The sequence below is a fragment of the Indicator indicator genome, chromosome 39 (genome assembly GCF_027791375.1).
Source record: "Indicator indicator isolate 239-I01 chromosome 39, UM_Iind_1.1, whole genome shotgun sequence".
NCBI classification, from domain to species: Eukaryota; Metazoa; Chordata; class Aves; order Piciformes; family Indicatoridae; genus Indicator; species Indicator indicator.
In genome coordinates, this window is record NC_072048.1 from 156,257 (window position 1) to 174,320 (window position 18,064).

Sequence of the window (18,064 nt, forward strand, 5' to 3'; positions counted from 1 at the left end):
GCGCTCCGCTAAAGATGTGAGGTGGGGGTCACGCGGCAGCGGCACAACCAATCAATGATGCTCTTTTCGGCTCCGCCCTATATGTCATGTGACAAGAAAGAGTTAATTAGGGGGTCCTGTCTCCGGCCGCGTGCTGTGCTCCGGGTGGAGTGATTGGCTGTCTGGTCCGGCGTGGGGGAAAGGGCGCGAAATGTGATGATCCAGGAAACTCCTGAAGGTGGGTGAGCAGCTTTGGGCTGGGCAGCCCCCTCTTGATTTGCTTTTGCCTCTCTCTCGATAGTGTTCTAGTGGATCATAGCAGCGGCGACCGGCAATCTGCGACGGCGTGATGCCCAGGTCCGGAGCGCAGGGAGCTTGATACTGACAGGCCTCGCTGCAGGGTCCGTCCCAGCACCCGAGCTGCCGTAATGTAAATACTGAGTGGTTTGTGTTCGTTTTCAGACCTTACAATACTTGCTGTAGTGCCTTACCGGCGCTGATAGGTGTAGGCAGTTCCTCCTAGGGCCCTTTGCTTAAGCGCGTCTGCTGTCTCGTTTAGGTTCTGTTCCACCTAGAAAAAAATTTTTTTTTCTCTAATGCTTGTGTGTACGCTTGCTGAGTTTTTGCTGAACGCTACTTTTGTAAACTCTTTTGGTTTTCTCCTCCGACTGTAAAGACTTGACAGCATAAGAACTGTTGTAAAGCCTCACTGAAGAAGGAGCAACTAAATATTTGGTATTGTTCAGCATGTTATAGAAAAGCCATACAGGAGAAAAGATGGTCATGGGATACAATGAATCAGGCACAAAGCTAATTCCTTTTTTTTTTTTCTCCCTTCTCTAGATTGTGTTTGGATGTGAAGAATGGACTTTTCAGTGATGGCCATTGCAGATGTACAAAATGTGCTCTTGGCTATGCAGAAGAATTTGGAGTGTGCAATATGGTATGCCAGGAGAATAACATGAGTGCTATGTTAGGAACATGGTTAATGTGTCCTACTGCTCTTCCCTACCAAGATATGTTTGTTGTTTTATTGTTGTTTTTTCTGAAGTTAAAGGAAAAAAGTGACTATATTTCTGCATCTTATTTTGTTGCTCATATTTTACATGTAACTACTGTGTTCTTTCTTTTTCCTTTGTAGCTTGGATGTGGTCAAAGAGCCAGTTTCAGCAAAATGTGACCATGTCTTCTGCAGGTAGGTTTGAAAACTCATCATTGCAATTCTTAATCAATCTGTTCTTATTCTCCATCTATACTTCTTTTCTACAGCATTAGTGATGTACGCTGTGCCCTGTTAACTTAATGTGTAGATATTTTAGGGGGAAAATCAATTCTGAATGGGAAATAAGTGCAGTTTTACAGATGAGGCAGGATTAATTCATTGTAACATCAGAACAAGAATACAGGCATTCAGCTTGATAATGAAGGATGTCTACTAAGTGATGCACACCTAGGCTCAGCTCTAAAGAAAATAAAATCCTCCCTTTGGTTACTATTGTGGTTATTCTTTTTATCCAGGTTCTGCATGTTCAAACTCTTCAGCAAAAAGAAAAAAGGTGTGGTAGAGTGTCCTCTGTGCAAGACTGAAGTTACTAAGAGGTAATACATCTTTACAAGTGGGCTTGAGGATGAGCAGCTTGATTTCTAAGGAAAGGTTAATCATTTTCTTTGAAATCTCCTACCAGAAAACCAAAATAAACAAGAAATCGTGCTTAAGTAAGCTGCCAGTTTCTAAAGGAGTAGCTCCAGTGCCCTACCTCAGTATAAACTTTCTTCAAGTGATTGTAGGTGAAGTCAACATTCTCTGTGCTGTCAGCTATAGACTATGTTGTTGTTCAGTCCTCACAACTAGTTTGTGCTAAACCTATGTGAGGAAATATACTGAATGTTCACTTGGTGATAGTTTCAGTTCTCATAGTAATCGTTGTTTTGGGGGGATTTGTTGTTCCTTGGAGCAATTTCTCACTGTCTTTTCTTCCATTTTGGAGTTTTACTCCCTTTTGTTCACCCTGAACTCCAGAAATACTAATAGTTGACACATGCATTTGTCTTAAATTAATTCACATGGTGATGTTGTTTCAGAAGTCTGAAAGAAAATTCCAGATTTAAGCAACTAATTGAGGCATTGTTGGAAACTATCCATGCATTTGAGCTTGACACTGGAGTAAAGAGTAAGTGTTGTGAATGTACACCCCCGACTTTTATTCTGATGTTTGGATTGAAATTATTTGCAAGGTATCTTGTTTACTGTGCCATACACAGTATGGGAAAGAGCTGTCCAAAGTTTTTTCCTGGCTGCATTTTAGCTGGGTAGCTGCCAGTTACACAGAGTCTGTGCAAGGCTGTCTTGCTAACACGTATCTCTTATCATGGTCAGTGGAAGAAAATGGGTTTGCCTTTTTTTCCCCTGTTGACATTTTTCAGTTTTAAACAGTCATCACCTTCCTAAAACATCCACAGAAGCCACTGCTGCTGATTTGCTGTGTAAAGAGCATTCTGTCATCCAAAGCAAGGGCTTCAGAAACAGGAAAAAAAGCATCAAAGGAAATGGACAAGAGACCTGCACCTTGGTATATTTTTCCCCTGTTTTTTTTCACTTGTTTGTTTGAAATGTATATCTACATAAATAAATGGAACAGGAGATTCTGGATTGATTTCAGATCAATGTTTGACTTTAATATCATTCCACACAAGGACATCTAATTATTCTTGTTTTCCTACCCTACTTTAAAAAGCAGTTTCCATAAAGTGGCCTGAGCTTAAAGGTAATGATTTGAAATAAGGACTGGAAGGGTTTTGGTACTGCTCGTTTACTAAGGATGCCTAGCTACTGGTTGGCTTTTTAGTTATTTGCTAGTTAGACCATGAATATGTCTGAAGAATTCTTGTGACATGACCCAACTTGGGGTGATTGCTGTGTGCACAAGTTTGTTCTTGTCTCATCTGCTTCATGATGGATAGAATGTTAAGTAAAATGAAACTGTTAATGATTTGAGCTGTTAGTTGCCTGATAGTTGTTCCTATTAAGACATTCTGTTACTGACATCAGTAACAAAAATAACGTGTATTGGATTTTTGTATAGAAGCTGCCAAGTGTCAGCCCCTCTTGCTGTAGCTGAAATAATTAAAATAATTACTAGGTTGGGTTTTTTTTAAATAGCCAGCCATTCTAAATAACTCCTTTGTGTTTTTCTGTCAGCAGGAAGCTAATGTGGATACACAGCTTGCAGATACTAGGGTCAAACAGTGTCCCCTAAGAAATAAAACCCAGAAGTGTGACCCTGAAAAAGGGCTTTATATCGAGTTTGGTAAGATCTGTTATAGATCCACACTGGTCGACTCTTACATACAATGTTTGCAAAGTAACGAAGTTCAAAGTGTTTATAAACACTGGTTTCTCCTTAAAACACAACGAGAACTGGGACAAGTGAAGGGACAGTTCCAAGTTGGTAAATCCGAGGGGGCAGTTACATAATTTGTTATATTATAGGACCTAACACTGCTGTAGTAAACCTTTAAGGCTTATTTTGCAAGTTCTAAAGAAGAGAAAATGCTTTTAGTTGGTATAATTAATGAGAACAACTGCTTTAAAGAACATTAAGCCTTGACACCAGTGTTTGAGGCTCTAATTAATAGTCTGAGTTAAGAATTACATCTCACTAACAACAGAATATTTCACTTCTGTTTATCCTCATTTTTTTAAAATGGCCTTTTCCTGTCGCTGACTGCTGCACCAGAAGCCAGATAGAGGCTGTACATAGCTGATTTCCTTCCTGTCCCTTCAAGGAAGGAATTGATTGCTCTGTTTAACAGAGAGTGTTCATTGCCTCTCTTTTTCCCTTACTGCTTCCACCAAGATCAGTCAAAGTATCCAAGATAGGCATCCAAATGCATCGCTCTGACTTCCAGTTCAAAATCATAAATACTAGCAGCTGGTTTATCTGTACATTTAGAAACTAGAAACTAATTAACTCTCATCAGCTCTCTCTTTTAGCAGTCACTATTTAAACAGTTCTCTGCTATTCCATTTATACATAGAAATCATAATTAGGTAAAATACTGTACAACTGAACTTGATTTCATCTAATAAAAGTTGAAGGCATCTGCCTCTAGAGAGAACTAAGCACTGAGTCTGGCAAGTCCTCTTTGAATCAATCCAAGCAGAGTAACAGCTGCTTTGTTTTCAGGCTCTGATTCATCTGAAGAACTTTTTAAACAGCAGAGCAATGTCAGGTGAGTAACAGTGGTTAAGGAATTGCTATTTTCTAGAGACAGTAGTTCAGTATTCTCCTTCCAGTGTTTTAGCTCCTTAACATAGGGCTGATGGAATTCTTGAAGCTGAGCAATGATTTTCAGCTGCAAGGGAGAGCAGAATGGGTGGCTGACTCACATCAGTTTGTCATGTCATGCTTTAAAGCTGTTTTCAAAATGTTTTGTTGCTTACATGGACATTATATGCACTATGCTTTAGAAAGTGAATGTGATTCAGGAATGTGGGAGGGGATCTTCTAAAGAAAAGACCTGAAACTCTGAAGGGATTTACTTGTGATGAATGTCAGTCATGAGCCTGACCTCTCCAAAAGCTGTTAAGAGAGCAAAAAGGGAAAATTAACTATCATCTTTTATTATAGCTATTGTACTTTCCTCTGTAATGAAATTAGAGTTCCCTTCTGAACAGATCAGAAGACAAAGCAGGGCTTCGCATTTCCTCTCAAGAACAAAAGAGTGCTGAGGAGGGGAAAGGCTGTTGTCTTAATGTACTGCCTGACAAGCTGGCTGCTAAAGGAGGAATTCTACCAAATGTCCCAGGTGTGTTTGTTGTTCTGGTGACAAAAATGATTCAGCTTGGAAAAAAAGAGCACAAGTTAACATTTTTGTAAATATATATGCTTGAAGTTCTCTTGATGCCTACAGCTAGCGACAGCATAATGCAAGATGATACCTGTAGTGGGTATTCTGTGCACAGGAACAGGAGGGAACAAAGTAACTTGATCCAAGTGCCAAACTACTGTCTTACACAGGCTGTGTACCTTAGAACGGGAGCTGAGAGCACTGCCTGGCAATTGATGGAAGAGCTTGGATGAACATATGTCAGATGTAGTTTGGTCTTTCTCCCTTTCTCTGGAGGGAGATTTGCACAGTGTAATGTTCTGTTTTGAAGGGAAATAAGAACAGTTCTTTTAAACAAAGTAGCTGTTAAGCTTGTGGTTGTTCTTTGTGTGTAAAATAGGGCTTAATAATTTGTAATACCTGTAAATCTTCAGGTGAAAGTGATTTCTTTAAGGAAGACTCAAGCAAGAGAAGTACTCGGAGCACCGCTGAATGTACCAAACCTGTCCAAGTGAATGTGACTGCATGCCATAGTTCCCCTTCAAACAGGGCAGTAGAGCTGCTCACAGAGCAGTGTGACAGAGCAGGTCCAGAGAACACTCCAAGGAGCAGGGGGACATCTTCCTCTCAGAACACAGAAGAAGCTAATGCAGAGCAAACTTGGTGCAGTAGTAAAAGCAAAGAGTTTGACTTAAAAGATAGCTCAGAGAGCAGCTCGGATGAAAGCAAGGAACTAGATAGTGTTGTGAAAATTGTGGAAATGTATAAACCTGAAAATTCTTTCCATGAAAATGAACTTACTCTGGAAAAACTACTTCAGCCAGAGATGCTTCATTGCACTACCCTGTTTGAAGTCTCTAGGAAGAGACTGAAGAGAAGCATTGAAAAAGTCAATGAATGGTTTTCAAAAAACAATGGATTTCTGACTTCCAGTTATTCCCAGGATAATTCTGCTGGAGCAGCTGTTTTGGACGAAGGAGATGTGTGTTTGTCTGACAGAGATTCCTGTGTTTCAGAAAAGACTGACCCTATGGAAATTGCAGTGGATGAAGGAAACAGAGAGTCAAGACCAACAGCAGGTATCAAAGACAAAATATTTGGGAAAACATACAAGAGAGACAGGAAGTCAAATTCCTCTGTTATCTGGAGGGACATTTTACCTAGTACAGAACAAAAATATGTCGGTGCTGCTGAGAAGTGCTTGAATGATTCCATCAAAGACGGATTCAAACGAAAAAGGAAGACTACCTGTCTCCTGCAGCCTGAGGATTTCATCAAGCAAAAAGATATATATGGAGCAGATGGGAGCCCTCAAAGTGTTAACTGCTGCTTTGGAAGTGCTGAAAAAAAAAGATGTGATGAAAGATCTGCTGTTAATGAGAGTCACCTCTCTGAGAATAGAGAGGATAATGCACCAGCAGTGCTTGAGGAAGGAGGAGGATCCATACAGAAGAAAGCTCCTGCAAAGGTGACTGGTAAGCACTGTGACAGAGAGCGAGAACTGAATAACTCTAATCAGAAAAGCACTAAAAAAAGCACTGCAGCAAAAAGATGCAGGAGTTCTACTAGAGCAATGTGTGCTCTACAGTTAGTGGTGGATAGGAACTCTCTTTCCTCTGACTCATCAGAGCCACAGATCAACAGCTACCCAAGCAGTGAAGAAGCAAGGAAAGTTGATCGTGAGCAAAGACAAGTCAGGCGCAGCAGGAGGCTTCAGTTACTGTCTGGAGAAATGACAAAAGAAATGGGAAAAGGAGCAGTAATTAAGGGAGCAAGAACCTCTGGCAGTGATGGTGAAGAGCCTTTTGGTGTCCAAAGCAATGTGTTAGTTCACTCTTCTGAATACAAAGACCTATGTGAGCCCCAGGGTGTGCTGAGTCACAAGCTACTCACTGATCTGAAGGAAGATAAAATGCTGGTTAGTCAAAAGAATTCACCTGACACTGCAGATGCTGGCAGGAGTCTCTTCAATCCTCCAGCTATGTGTCAAGGTTCAAATTGTAGTTCCTCTGCACTTGATGCAGGTTCTAAAGGAGGTGAAATACGAGGTAGCCCTTTCCTCCCACAGTCTCCATCAGTGACTGTTGTGCAAACTCCTGACCTAACTGAAGAGGTGACCGAATCGTGCATTCCCCAGGACAGTGGACATGATACACAAAGTGTTCCAGAGGACTTCAAAACTGAAAAGTTGCCAGTGGTTAAAGAAGCCTGGGATTTGACTAAGGAAGCTGCAGATAGTGAATTAGACACACAGTGCCTGCGAGGTATATTTAGGCAGTCCAAACGTCTGTCGTTCAGCCTTTATCCTGCCGCTATGCAGGTGTGTGCAGCAGAAGGGGCTGCTGCTGAAACTTTAAAGGTGTGTGTTGATCAGATAGAAAATGAGCATAGTAAACACTTAAACAGAGAAAACTTGCAAGAGAGAACTTCTGAAATCTTGTGCAGGGTTTGTGAGAAAGAGGAGCCTAATACCTGTGATTCTGTTTGTGTTAGTCCTGTGACTTGCTTTGTTGGCAACACTGAACATACGGACACAGGGGAACATGGAGAAGATGTTTCACAGGTTGCAAATCAAAAGACTCTGACACTGGTAAGAGTGGGTGCTGCTAGGATTAAAGACAAGAACAGACTGCAAAAAGGAGAGCAGGGAGATGAGAAGGCAGTGTCACCTGCTGTAGGGATAGGAGGTGAGTTGAGGCAGAATCCAGTCAGAGGTCCCAGCAGTCGGAGTGATCAGAGTAATGTAGCAGAGCTCTCTTCCAGGACAGTTGCTGTAAACATGGCCAAGGAGATCTGTTTCAGTTCAGGAAGCAATCAAGCACACAAGGCCAAAGTTATTGACAGCAAAGGCCCAGTGCTACATTCTCAGTCCAGATCAGTGATTTCTGCAGCTCCTGAGCAGAGGCCTGCTGAATTCAGAGATGAAGTCACTGAGAAAAAATGTAGCAAAAGAGAAGAAAAACAAGTAAAGGGGAATAAAGAAGAGGCAACCCAAACAGGGGGCACAGGACTGTCCGAGTGCTTAGTTCCAGAGGCTCCAGAAGAACTCCTGAAAGGGAATAGGGGTTTTACAGGTTTGTCTGAAACTGCTGATGGCTTTCTGTGCTCTGATGATGATACTGAGGAGAACAGCTTTTCTGAAACTGATAGGAGAGAGATATCTGCTGTATTTGTCAAAAGAAGTGACTGTGCCCTGATGAAAGAAGTGCATAACAGAAATGCTGGTTCTGGGCTGAGCTCTCGAGGTATTCAAAAGTCTCGAAGAAAAGGGCAGAAACTGCCATCTTCAGATGAGGAATCTAGTGAGGGTGAAGACTTACCATGCTTTCAGACATTAATATTTGGCAAATCAGTAAGCACACCTTTGCAGATCAATAAACAAGTGGCATCTGTGGCAGAGGCTTCAGTAAGTCCCATCAAGTTGCCTCACAATGGAAGCTATGATGACAGTAATGTGCAGAAAGTGCCTGAAGCTGCCCCAGGTAATGGGTGCCTTTCACTAAGCCAGGAGTCAGAATGCTCCATCAACTTATTTTCTTCCCAGTCCAACAATTCTGAAGAATCAACTGATGGAGCACAAGAGCCAAAGAAACATTCAGCACAAGCCGATAGGTCCAAACAAGTGAACAATGCAAGTGAGAGTAAGGAAATTTCTCAACGTTGCAATGGAAGGCTGAAGAGAAGCAAAACAAACTTCAAAGATGAATGCCAAGGAGACCCAAATGTGGGAGCAAACCTAGGTACAAACTTGTTTTGTCTGTGCGGCTGTGTTTGTAATCTCATTGCAGACAAGTTTTTGTGTTTGCATGGGAACTTTGTTATGTGTTTATGTGGTGATTGCTTTCTTAGAGGAATGTATCACCCATAAACAATCAAACAAAAACCTTTCAGTGGTTTAATTCCTAAAAATTAAATTCTTCCAGTATGGTTTTTTCAAATCAAAATTTTAAAGACTGGACACTAGAGGTTGAACTCACTCTGTCAGATGGGAATTAATTCTGGGGTGAAATGCTGGCTTTCTTACTACAATCTGATGCTTGCATCTATCATCAACATTTCATAAAGCCTGCCTAAGCTATTTCCCCTTATCAAATGTTTGTTGAAATTGGCTTATTTTGACCTTTCTATGGCTTTCCTAAATATTTAGGACTCTTCATCACTAGTGAAACACTTGAGTTCTTTTACTTTTGCCATGTGTGAGGTGGCATTCTTTGAGATGCTCACTGAGAGCAGATCTATGCTTCTGACTTCAGTGTTCCCAGAGCTTCTCAATTCAATTGGCTGGAAGGGCTGTGTGGTGAGAGATTATGGACAATGTTTGTTGGGTTTGTTCATGTTTTTAACTCGCACTTTCTTCCACCTTCAAGCCTCTGGATATGACAGTGAAACAAGTAATGTGGAAGATTCATGTGGGCTTTTTTCTCAGGGTGAAATCCTTACCACACAGGTGAGTTTGTGTACTAAATTCTAGCAGTAGTTTGTATTCTAGGATCTAGGCAGGTACCTGGAAGCTGTGAAGTCAGTGCTTTCATCAATGTCAGAAGATTTTCATTTTTATGCCTTATGGCTCTTCATGGTTCTTCTGTTTCGTGCAAGATGTGGTCAGCTGGCAAGACTGTTCTGTGATGTAGCTTCACTGAAAGAGATCCTAGGATATGTCTGGGTTCAAGGGAAGAGTGGCAGTATGAATTGGTGGGCAGCTGTTTGGTTTGTTGGGTGGTGGGGGTTGTCTGTTTAGCTGAGAGGGGCTGTGATTCAGTAACAAGGAAGTTCCACATGGTGCCAGTGCTGGAGCTACAAATGTAGTGTTCAGTGCTGTGGACACTGCTTTATTGTGGATGGGGAAGGTTCTAGGTTTTTAAAGGGACCATTTGAAGCCCTGAGATCATCTTAGAAGGAGGTATGGCATGTTTTTGATAGAGGGCTAAACAGTCTTTGGGCCTTTCAGTAGTGGGGAGTGCAGAGGCTCAACGCTTGCTCTTCACTGCTACATTTTCAATGAAGTGGGTAGTGAAAACTAAAGCAGTTGAGACAAAATTACTTTGAGAGAAATCTCTACAGAAACTCTTTTTTTCCCTGACTGATGAAGCTCTGGTGAGCTGCCTGAACTGAAATAGTTTGAACAGCAAAATGTGTGCAGTTTAGGATTTGTTTGCCACTGTCATAGCGTGCTTGCATTGTTTGTTATAGCAAAAACCCCACAGCTGCCTTTTGAACACAGGGCAAACTAAGTCAAAATGGTGCTGCCATTCCTGGTTTTGAAGTGTTTGTTAAAGAAATTGCTCTTACTGTTTAAAGCTGAATTTGCTAGTGCTGGTACAATTGTGCATCCTTTGCAGCAGAAGAATGCTATGCAAAATAACCTGAAAAAACTTCAGCAAGAAATGGCTGTACTTGAAGCAGTGCTACAGCAGCATGGGAGCCAGGACTCTGAGTTTCTACCAGTGCACAGGGAACTGCTGCATTCCAGTAGTAAAGGAACACTTGGAATGGAACAAAGGAGACAAGAAAGAGGTAAATAGCAATGTTACAATATTTGCTTGTAAACCAAGGATTTTAGTTCATGTATTCCTCGTCAGTTTAAAGAGATCTGACTTCATGTTAGGTAGGGTTTGGTTCATAGCCTGGCTGTAGAGCTGCCCATCAGGATGCAGCTGAACCCCAATGTGACAGTAATGGGGGTTATTATCTGTCTCAGATATAGACTGGTACTTCTTGACAAGCATGCTGCTCAAAGTTCAGGGGCGCTCTGGTGTCTCAGCTATAGACGATTTAAAAAAACATAGGGCTAAGGGGAAGTAATAAACAAGGAGAGGAAGCAACTGCAACATTTGAACTTAAAAGGCAGAGCAACAGCCTTCCACCATGACAAAAAGTATGAAATTGTTTCAAGGGCTGATTTCTTTCTTCCTTCCCTTAGAAAATGCAGATGAGCAGAAATCTGAGACCAGACTCAACAGTCCATCTGTTTTATCAAATCTCCCTGAAAATGTGACCAGGAGTCCGAGTAACTCGCCGTCCTCTGCAAAGCTGCTTCACCCTGGAGCTGCAGAAGCAGCAAAGAGTTCTGCTGCAGCTCAGGGTGCTAAGCAAAGCTGTACTCAGGAGGGTGAATCAAACAGTAGTGTGTGTTTTCCTCTACCTGTTCTGCACAGTGCAACTGGGAAAGAGAGTGCAGCAGTGACTAACAGGAAAGTAATGTCCATTGTGGCCTCAGGTCTGAAGCAAAGTGAATGTGTAAGTACCTTGCAGAAGTAGTGAAAATCACTTGTTGATCATTCCTGATTGGCACCAGTTCTCAACACAAAGAGATCCAAGCTGATGGAAGCTAACCTTGTAGAACCAGTAATGCACTGGTTTTCACTCCTGAAAATACAAGGAATGGTGCCTGAAAGTGGCACTATTAAGCTTAGTGAAGTTTGAACTATTTCAATGGCAGCTTTCTGACTTGTGGGAAAACACCAAGTGAGAGGACTTGATTTCTGGAGAGCCATGGGGCCTGGGGGAGGGAACTAGTTAGTTAGTTGGTTCCCTTAATGTTTTGGATACTGCTTCTTTACTCAAATCCTGATCCATAGCAAGGATTTCTGTAATTAAACCCATTTTTGCAATCCATTTCCAGAAAGATGTGGGGTTTGGTTTATTCAGCTCCTGACTTCTTTACTTTAGGCTGTTGAGTGGTGCCACATTACAGACTTCCAAGGAAGAGTATGTTCTGCATGCCAGCACCAGAACATTACTGTGAAGAAGCTACCTTGTTATGTTAAACTATCAGCTGGAGCTGTTGGGGTTTTTAAATGTTTTGCTAGCTGTTCATTTTCTTAACTGCCTTTCAGCTGGTAGTCCAGAAGTTTGCAAGAAAAACTCAGAGCACTTTGTCTAATCACATTACTGAAGGAACAACCCATGTCATAATGAAAACAGGTTTGTTGAGAGGTATATGACCATATCCTTTGTTTACTCACCTTATGGAATTTTAACTGTGGACTAACCAACCAGCAGAGAGTTCAGCAACAAGTTTGAATGAATTTGAGGAATTCATTTTTTCTTTATTGTTTAAACTTAGGGATTTTTCTTACTCTATTTGACTGAATCAGTGAGTGAGTTGGTTTTGTTTCCTTGTGTGCTTTGAGGTTAATTTTCAGGTGTATACAGCACATTAAGTAGTTCAGAACCCACCATTCTTTACTGAATAACTTAAAAAGGGTTCAGTTTAGTAGAATCAGGACACTAGAATCTTGAAGCCTTTCTATAGGGTAGGATTAAAGTGGATAGATTAGTTTTTCCTTACGTATAGATGCTGTTGATATTTTCCTTCTGCACTTAGCAAAACCCTTTTGCTTTTAGGTATAAAACAACCTAAGCTGTTTTCTTGCACTAATGGCAAAACTGAAAGACAGGCAACCAGCAGCAGAACGAGGGGACACAGTCTCAAGTTGTGCCAGGGCAGGTGTAGGCTGGACATTAGGAGGAAGTTCCTCACAGAGAGGGTGATTGCTCATTGGAATGGGCTGCCCAGGGAGGTGGTGGAGTCACCGTCCCCGGAAATGTTCAAGAGAAGACTGGATGAGGCACTTAGTGCCATGGTCTAGTTGATTGGATAGGGCTGGGTTATAGGTTGGACTGGATAATCTTGGAGGTCTCTTCCAACCTGGTTGATTCTATGATTCTTATCTGTCTTTGCTTTGCAGATAAGGAGCTTGTGTGTGAGCGGACACTGAAGTATTTCCTGGGCATTGCAGGAAGGAAATGGGTCGTTAGCTACCAGTGTAAGTATATTTGGTTTGGAATTAAATGGTCTCTGCCCTTCTACCACAAATGTGCTCTTCACTTTTTCCAATAAAAACAGAACTTAAAAATCTCTTCATATCTTGAGATCTGCTGTTTTGCAGGGTTTCTTCTTTAAAATAACTTAAAATTAAAAAACCCTCAACAAACAGCAGCATAAAGCTTCCTTCTCATCTGGATACTGTTCCTGCTTTCAAGTGACTATGTTGTATTGCTCCCCACCCTGACAAAAACCTTTCCTCCCTCTTAATCTTGGTGATTCACCACACAAATTAGTGCAAAGTTAATATTACTTATAAGAGGTAAAAAATTCTGTGCTCTTTAAGGCATCAGACTGTATTCACGTTCTCTTAGTACAAATATACCTTCAATTTAATATATCAATGAAGTTAGACCATTGGCAATGGAAGAACAATTTCTCTGGATAAAATTATTTGTCCTGTTCTGATCTTTTTGTTTAGGGGTGATTCAGTCTTTTAAAGAAGGAAGGATACTGGATGAGGTAGGTCTTTCATCTTAAGAGTGAAACGTCAAATGCGTGAGCAATGCTATTGCATTTAGAGACTTAACAGTAACCTCAGGTATTGTCTAAACATTTTATATATGTAAATATGGCTCCGAAACCTGGGATTCAGGTTTTACCAAACACTGGGACCAAAAGCCACGCTTGGGCTGTACGCGCTCATTGTTATTGAGGACACAAGGAGTCCTTGCTGGGTTTTAGGTTTTGGTAACAGGTTGCAGGCATATTTTCATGTGCTCCTACTGCTATGGCAGGATTACAGCATAGAAGGAAAGATCTCTTGTTTTCTGAAGGAAATAACCTTAGAGCATAGCTGTAGGCATAGCTTTGTTTTCTTTTAATTTTAGAATAACCAGCTGCTGAAAACTCACTACAGCATTCTCCAGGACTTGCTTTCCTAATAGAAATAGTTTATTTGGTATGACCTCCATTTGAGTGGATTTTTGTATTTCTTGGGAGTATTTGGGTTTTTAATCTCTAGTACAGATTTTGTGAGGTGTTGCATTAGTGCCCCAGTATAGATTTCATCTCCCTTGTGAGCAGAAATGCCCACTCTGTTACGAAATCCATATGCCCTTTTGTCAAGCCAAGGGTGAAGAAGATAAGTCTTAGCCCTAGAAATGGCTAGTAAAGGCCCTCATGTGCCCCTCCTTATGTTCTGTTACAGGAGAACTTTGAAGTTAGAGGGGATGTAATCAACGGGAGAAACCACCAAGGTCCCAAGAGGGCTAGAGAGTCTCTAACTGAGAAGGTATGAACGCAACAGATTGTAAATCCTGTCCTGCTTGGACTGTTTCAGATCTGGGGCTGTGCTAGCTGCGTATCTGGAGCTTCTTCCTATTTCTCTGCATGTACCGAATTGTACCAGTCAGGCACTGACTGGTGAGAGGTGAGCTCTGCTAGCAGCAGAGCATGCAGGCTCAGGTGACTCACTGCTTGCACTGGATGCAGTTTTCATAACAATCTGTAGCATAGCACAGGGCTGGGGGTTGATGATGGTCTTGTTTGGTAGGCTGCAGAGCGCTTCAGGTACCCTTGGAAGGAGTGCCACCTTGATAACCAGTCTTGGAAGTGCAATAGAAGCAGCATATGAAGTGTTGGCTTTACAGGTGCCATCCATACTCTAATGTGTTCCTTGTGTTTTAGATCTTTAAAGACTTTGAGATCTGTTGCTGTGGACCTTTCACTGGTATGACCACAGGTGTGTCACTGTAGGGGAATTCAATGAACTATACATAGAAAGTATTTGGAGGGGGGATTGTCTGCATTCATCCTAATTTTACATGGGACCCCTTCTTGGATCCTGTTCTACCTCTTTTACTCTGAGTTTTTCAAAATACCTGGTGAGGTACAGTGGAGGCTAAGAACTTCATCTGGTTCTGTCTCCAGATAGGATGGAAATCTCCTCTACTTGGATGCCTCAGAGAACTGTTCTGGCAGTTTGGCTGCATTTCAAAACTTTTATCTAGTTTATCTCTGATTCTTCTGCAATGAAGGAAACACATCAATATCACACTCTAGTAATTGCCTTAGATGCTACTGAACACTTGTGTTGAAGTATTTTTACTTCTGGTTTAGTTAACAGTTCCCAAGTATCCTTTTGCTAGTGGTTGACACAGCTGGCAGCAGATGTCAGAAGTGCAACCAAGCCAGAGCTGATGTGCAGGGTAGCTTCTTTGGGCAGTTTAAAAACTGACTCAAGATATTTTGAAAATTTAAGGTAGCATTTTTCTACTTTACATTTTTGTGCCTTTCTTCCCATTTTTGTGGCACAGGCAGCAGGCGCTTCCTGATCTGCCCAATGTAACCTTTTGGGGTGAAATAGCCTCAGGTCTCCTGACATCTGCAATAATCACTGGGCAGGATGCAGTGCTTTCACCTGCTTCAGTGATCATCAGTTATAACTCTCATACTAGAGGGACTTACCTTCTTCACTAGCAATTCAACAAAGCAGTGGAAATTAAATGCTTGGCTACTCTTGTTAATGGAAGAGAATCACAGCTAGCTTCTGATTGTTCATCTTTGTTTCTTACATCCTTACAATAAGAGGAAATAAATTGTTAGCAACTTTCTCTTTTAAAATTTGAGTATGCTTTGCCTTTTCTGTTTTTTTATTTGTTTGTTTGTTCAGTCTTGACTAGATGGCAAGGGAAGAGGGCGAGTTGATGCTCCTCAGCAGGCTAGGAAATTAAAGGACTGACTCTCTGCTAAGGCTTACATCTCTCTCAAATGGTGGCAGTTTGTGTCTTGGAACAAACAGGAGAGCTTAGGGAGTAGTACCAATTTCAATGTGATGTCAAACACAAAGTAACAGACTGTTATCTGATTTCTTCAGAACATCTAGAATGGATGGTGGAGCTTTGTGGTGCCTCTGTTGTGAAGCAACTTCATCTGTTCACACACACAACAGTAAGTGATAATGTTACACTTAACACAGTGGGTGGTCAGTAGCTATGCAATACACCCCCGAAGTGAGGGATTACATGACCTCCATGGGCTTGTCCAAGAGTAATGGGTACAGGAACATCAGAGAACTATCTGCACAGTAATGATGCTAGACTGCAACAGGCCTTGTGTCCTACTAGCACTCTGGTAGAAGACAGGCTCACTTGTGGTAGAAACTGATCAGAGATAGTAATCTATGACAGCCAATTTCTCTTGAAATCAGCACCGAAGCTCATTTCCCAGCACAAAAAGTCTCTAGTGCCTTCATTTAGTCTCAGAATTCCGAGAGAAGAATCACAGGAAAATCTGAGGTTAATGTCTTTTTCTATCTGCTGTCACTTCTTGAAGTCTTCTCTGAAGTGATACACTGAAGCTGAGTTAGCCCAGTTCTCACTTTGCAGGTGGTGTGAGAATGATTTCATGACAGATAATCACAGAAGCATTTTTATTTTCTTGTCTTGAAACCCTAGAACTCTGCTATTGTGGTTGTACAGCCAGATGCTTGGATGGAAAACACGGATTACAGAGGTAAAACAGCACACTGTCATGGACTGGTTTGTGCTGTACACTGAGTGTCTCTAGCACCTCAGGCCTTCAAATAGTTAAGTATCAGGGAGGCTGATCTGGAGATGGAGGTATGCCTTGGAAGAAAGCTCAGGAAGGACAAGGTCTGTTACCTCTAGAATCAGCCACAGAGTCAGATCCTATTGCCTCAGTTTTCATGCGCTTCAGCTGTACAGAGAATTTTCAGACTAGAAAGTATCTGAAAGGTGCTCTTGGAGGACTAATGAGTTCCAAGACAAGAGTCTGCTGGCCTGGAAAGAATACATGGGTACCTTAACTGATACAGCTGTGCCTTTTTGTTGTTGGTTTGGTTTGGTTTTGGTTGGTTGGGGTTTTTTCCCATTGACTGGGGGCTTGGCTGTTGGTTGGCTGGTTTGATCTTTTGTGGGGTGGGTGGGTTGGTTGGTTGGTTTTTTGTTTGCTGGGTTTTTGCTTGGATGTGTTTTGGGGTTTTTTTAAATTGAAATTCTCCAGAGAAACCATGAGACTTTGACAGTGCAAATGTTCCAGACTGACTTTTAAATGAGAGTTTTGGGATGAATGGCAGCTAGGTAGGCTACAGTGGAGTTCAACAGCAAAAACGTGGAGCAGAAAGATGTTGTAAAAGGAACTGTTTCCATGGCACTGGGAAACTGAGAAAATAATGAAAATGATCCTGAAATGGTGAAGAACAGCCTGGGAGTGCTTCAGTAATTTTCTGTTGCTTCTCTCTTAATGAGACTCATTGCTTGTCAGATACTCAGCATGCCTGAGCAGACAGAAACTGAGGTGCTGTCACTGGGGTTCTAAATTAAAAACAATAAGGACTGCAGTTGTTGCTTTTAGTGTTTATTCTGTGGTGTTCCAAACTTCCTGCCTGACCCTTTGCCAAGCAGCTATTCTCTTCGGACCAGCAGTATTTTCTGCATTGTTAAAAGGAGGAGCAGTGCATGGCACTAGTTTTAGGTACTTGTTCTTTATCAAGGCCTTCGAAATGCCAAAGGAAATGGCTTAATCTGAGAGACATCACTAAGCTCACCTTATCTTGCCTTCACTCACTGATAGCAGTTTGTTTGTGTCTTTGTCTTGCAGCCATCCAGCAAAAGAACAACGTTGTCATGGTGACTCGAGAGTGGGTGTTGGATAGTGTTGCGTGCTATGAGTGCCAGGAGTTGGATGCTTACCTTGTGTCCTGAGGGCAATCTGCTGGTCTTTACCCATCGCTCAGGAAATCTCATTAGTGCTGATAGTCTGGCAATTAATTCAAGGACTGTGAGTTTTTGAGTCATGCAGAGATGAGGTGCAGGTGCACGTAGTTAGTGTTCTTGTTCAGAGTGAAATAACTGCACATTTATTAACAATAAAGTTGCCGAAGTAACATTACCATATAGAGATGCAATTACTCACTGTTATTTAAAGATTAACGTTTCTAATTGCAAAATAATCCTTTTAAATTACTGTCAAACAAATTTTTAAAGTTAGAAAATGTAAACCCTTGCCACTTCAGAAAAGTGGTGGTGTATCATTTACCACTGCAGCCAGTTCCTGTTTATCTATGTGTGGACATTTTTGAGGCAGTCATTTAAAAGAGTAATATTTGGCTCAGGGCTTGAATTAAAGCATGCTGGTCTCACTTCTGAGATGGGGTTGTGGCACCTATGCAGAGACAAACACCGATGCACTTCAGCGCCCCAGTGAGTCTGCTTCCAATAGGCCCTGCCTGTAAAATGAGACTGCAAACATGCTTTTTGTGGCATAAATATGTTGCTTCTTTCTGCTGCCAAGCACTTCAGCTTTATAAATACTCTTGTACTTTCAGAGCAGAAAAAGATTCTGTTGTCATAAAGTTGAGGAACCAATGATTGTAACTAAGTTCAGGGAGTTGTGCTCAGATGCTGAGATGCTGGTAGGTTCTCTTGGGAAGTTATGGAAAGCATGTTTATGAAAAGTATATTT

The 18,064-nt window shown here is 41.6% G+C and overlaps 1 protein-coding gene across 1 annotated transcript; it reads left to right on the forward strand.

Moving 5' to 3' along the window:
• Positions 1 to 373: 373 nt before the first annotated feature.
• On the forward strand, positions 374 to 17,502 carry BRCA1 (BRCA1 DNA repair associated). The gene is made up of 21 exons (XM_054396844.1): positions 374 to 409; positions 823 to 922; positions 1,121 to 1,174; positions 1,498 to 1,578; positions 2,062 to 2,150; positions 2,404 to 2,549; positions 3,179 to 3,287; positions 4,167 to 4,212; positions 4,658 to 4,788; positions 5,244 to 8,564; positions 9,177 to 9,256; positions 10,149 to 10,323; positions 10,730 to 11,046; positions 11,646 to 11,733; positions 12,501 to 12,578; positions 13,059 to 13,099; positions 13,788 to 13,871; positions 14,267 to 14,321; positions 15,456 to 15,529; positions 16,036 to 16,093; positions 17,201 to 17,502. Exons 2-21 carry the CDS (start codon positions 843 to 845, stop codon positions 17,302 to 17,304), a joined length of 5,211 nt encoding a protein of 1,736 aa, XP_054252819.1. The 5' UTR covers positions 374 to 409; positions 823 to 842; the 3' UTR covers positions 17,305 to 17,502.
• The last annotated feature ends 562 nt before the right edge of the window (positions 17,503 to 18,064 follow it).